General features: G+C 76.6%; 2 protein-coding genes across 2 annotated transcripts in view; both read left to right on the forward strand.

The window, feature by feature from the left end:
* Positions 1 to 433, forward strand: part of CKS1B (CDC28 protein kinase regulatory subunit 1B) — a 1,511-nt gene extending 1,078 nt beyond the window's left edge. Inside the window, exons 2-3 of the mRNA XM_026048490.1 lie at positions 145 to 310; positions 381 to 433. Coding sequence (XP_025904275.1) covers positions 145 to 310; positions 381 to 433 — 219 coding nt within the window. The remainder of the gene's footprint in view (positions 1 to 144; positions 311 to 380) is intronic.
* Positions 434 to 1,167: 734 nt separating this feature from the next.
* FLAD1 (flavin adenine dinucleotide synthetase 1) overlaps positions 1,168 to 1,785 on the forward strand; it is a gene marked incomplete at its 3' end in the record, with an annotated part of 2,076 nt that continues 1,458 nt past the window's right edge. The window contains exons 1-2 of the mRNA XM_026048491.1: positions 1,168 to 1,230; positions 1,752 to 1,783. Of these exons, the coding sequence (XP_025904276.1) occupies positions 1,168 to 1,230; positions 1,752 to 1,783 (95 nt within the window). The remainder of the gene's footprint in view (positions 1,231 to 1,751; positions 1,784 to 1,785) is intronic.

Here is a 1,785-nt window from a genome sequence, read left to right on the forward strand (position 1 = left end):
GGTACCGGTCCGCTAGGACGGGGGGGTCCCGTGGGGCTCCCGGTACCGGCTGCCCGGGAATGGGGGGGTCCTGTGGGCCTCCCAGCACCAGCCTGCTGGGACGGGGGGGTCCTGTGGGGCTCCCGGTGCCGGCTGTCCGGGAAGGGGGTCCCGTACGGCCCCGGTGACGTGCCGCGCGCCAGGCACGTGATGCTGCCCAAGGACATCGCCAAGCTGGTGCCGCGCACGCACCTCATGTCGGAGTCGGAGTGGCGGAACCTGGGCGTGCAGCAGAGCCAGGGCTGGGTGCACTACATGATCCACGAGCCCGGTGAGCGGCGCCGGGGCCGGGCGGTGCCGGCGGGCCCGGCCCGGCGCTGAGCGCCCCCCGCTTCCCGCAGAGCCCCACATCCTGCTCTTCCGCCGCCCGCTGCCCAAGAAGCCGGAGAAGTGACGGCAACGGCGCCGCGCGGGGCTCCCCGGCCGCCGGCCCGCGCCGACAACGGGCACCGGGGAGTCCTCCGGCCGGGCCCCCGGCTCCTGCGCGCCGGCGCCGGGCGGCCTCTCCCCGCCGCGGCGCCCGGGTCCTGCCCGCGGCTTCAATAAAGGGACGTTTCGGAGGGCCCTGCCCCGCGCTGCTCCTTGGGGTGCCGGGGGGAGCAGGCGGGGGCCCGGGAGGGGGTTGGAGGGTCCCGGTGGCCCCGGGAAGGGTCCTGAGGGCGCTGGAGGGTTCCCGGTGTCCCGGGATGACCCCACGGGAGGGTTCGGGGGTGTCATGGGAGGGGGCTGGAGCGTTCCCGGTATCCCGGACGGTGTCCTGGGAGGGGGCTGGATGGTTCCCGGTGTTCCCGGGAAAGGGGGTGGGGCTGGTGTCCCCGCGAGGGATTGGGTGGTGTCCCGGTATTCCCGGGGAAGGGGCGGGGCCGCTCGCACGTGGCCACGCCCCTAGGGGCGGAGCGAGCCCCGCGGGTGCGGGGGAGGCGCCTCCTCCCACCGTCGGCTCAATGGTTGAGACCGCGCCGTGACGGGCAGCGCTGCCGCCCAATCGGGAGCGCGAGGGCGGAGCCCGCCCTGCGGCGGGCGGCCAATGAGGCGCACGCGTTTGGGGGGCGGGTCGCCGGGGCCGGCCGGTCGCCCCGGTCCGGGCGGATGTTGGGGGCGCTGAGGGCGGGCGCGGCGCTCCGCGCCATGGCGGCCCCGCGCGGCCCCCYCACCGCCGCCATCATCATCATCGGCGACGAGATCCTCAAGGTGCCTGCGGGGCCGGGGCGGCCGAGCGGCCCGGGGCGCCGCGGGGACCCGCCCGCACAGCGAGGGCTCGAAGGGGCCGGCCCGGGGGGACCGGGGCTCGTGGGGAGGGGGCCGTGGAGCTTGGAGGGGGCTGCTGGTCTTGGGGAGGGGGCTACAGGGCTCAGAGGGGCTACTGGTCCCTGAGGAGGGGGCTACCGGGCTGGGAGGGGGCTGTGGGCCCTGGGCAGGGGGCTGCCAGTCTTGGGGAGGGGGCTGTGGGTCATAGGGAGGGGGCTATGGAGCTTGCAGGGGGCTCTGGGCCCTGGGGAAGGGACTGCGGGGCTTGCAGGGGGCTACTGGTGTTGGGGAAGGGGCAACCAGCCCTGGGCAGGGGGCTACGGGCCCTGGGGAGGGGGCTGAGGGCAGTAGGGAGGGGGCTATGGAGCTTGGAGGGGCTCTGGGCCCCGGGGAAGGGGCTGCAGGGCTTGCGGGGGCGGCCGGTTTTGGGCAGGGGGCCGCGGGGCTGACGCGGCCGCCGGCAGGGCGAGACGCGCGACACCAACTCTCCGCTGCTGT

Source organism: Nothoprocta perdicaria, unplaced genomic scaffold, assembly GCF_003342845.1.
Source record: "Nothoprocta perdicaria isolate Ctin4 unplaced genomic scaffold, notPer1 scaffold_543, whole genome shotgun sequence".
Taxonomy (NCBI): domain Eukaryota; kingdom Metazoa; phylum Chordata; class Aves; order Tinamiformes; family Tinamidae; genus Nothoprocta; species Nothoprocta perdicaria.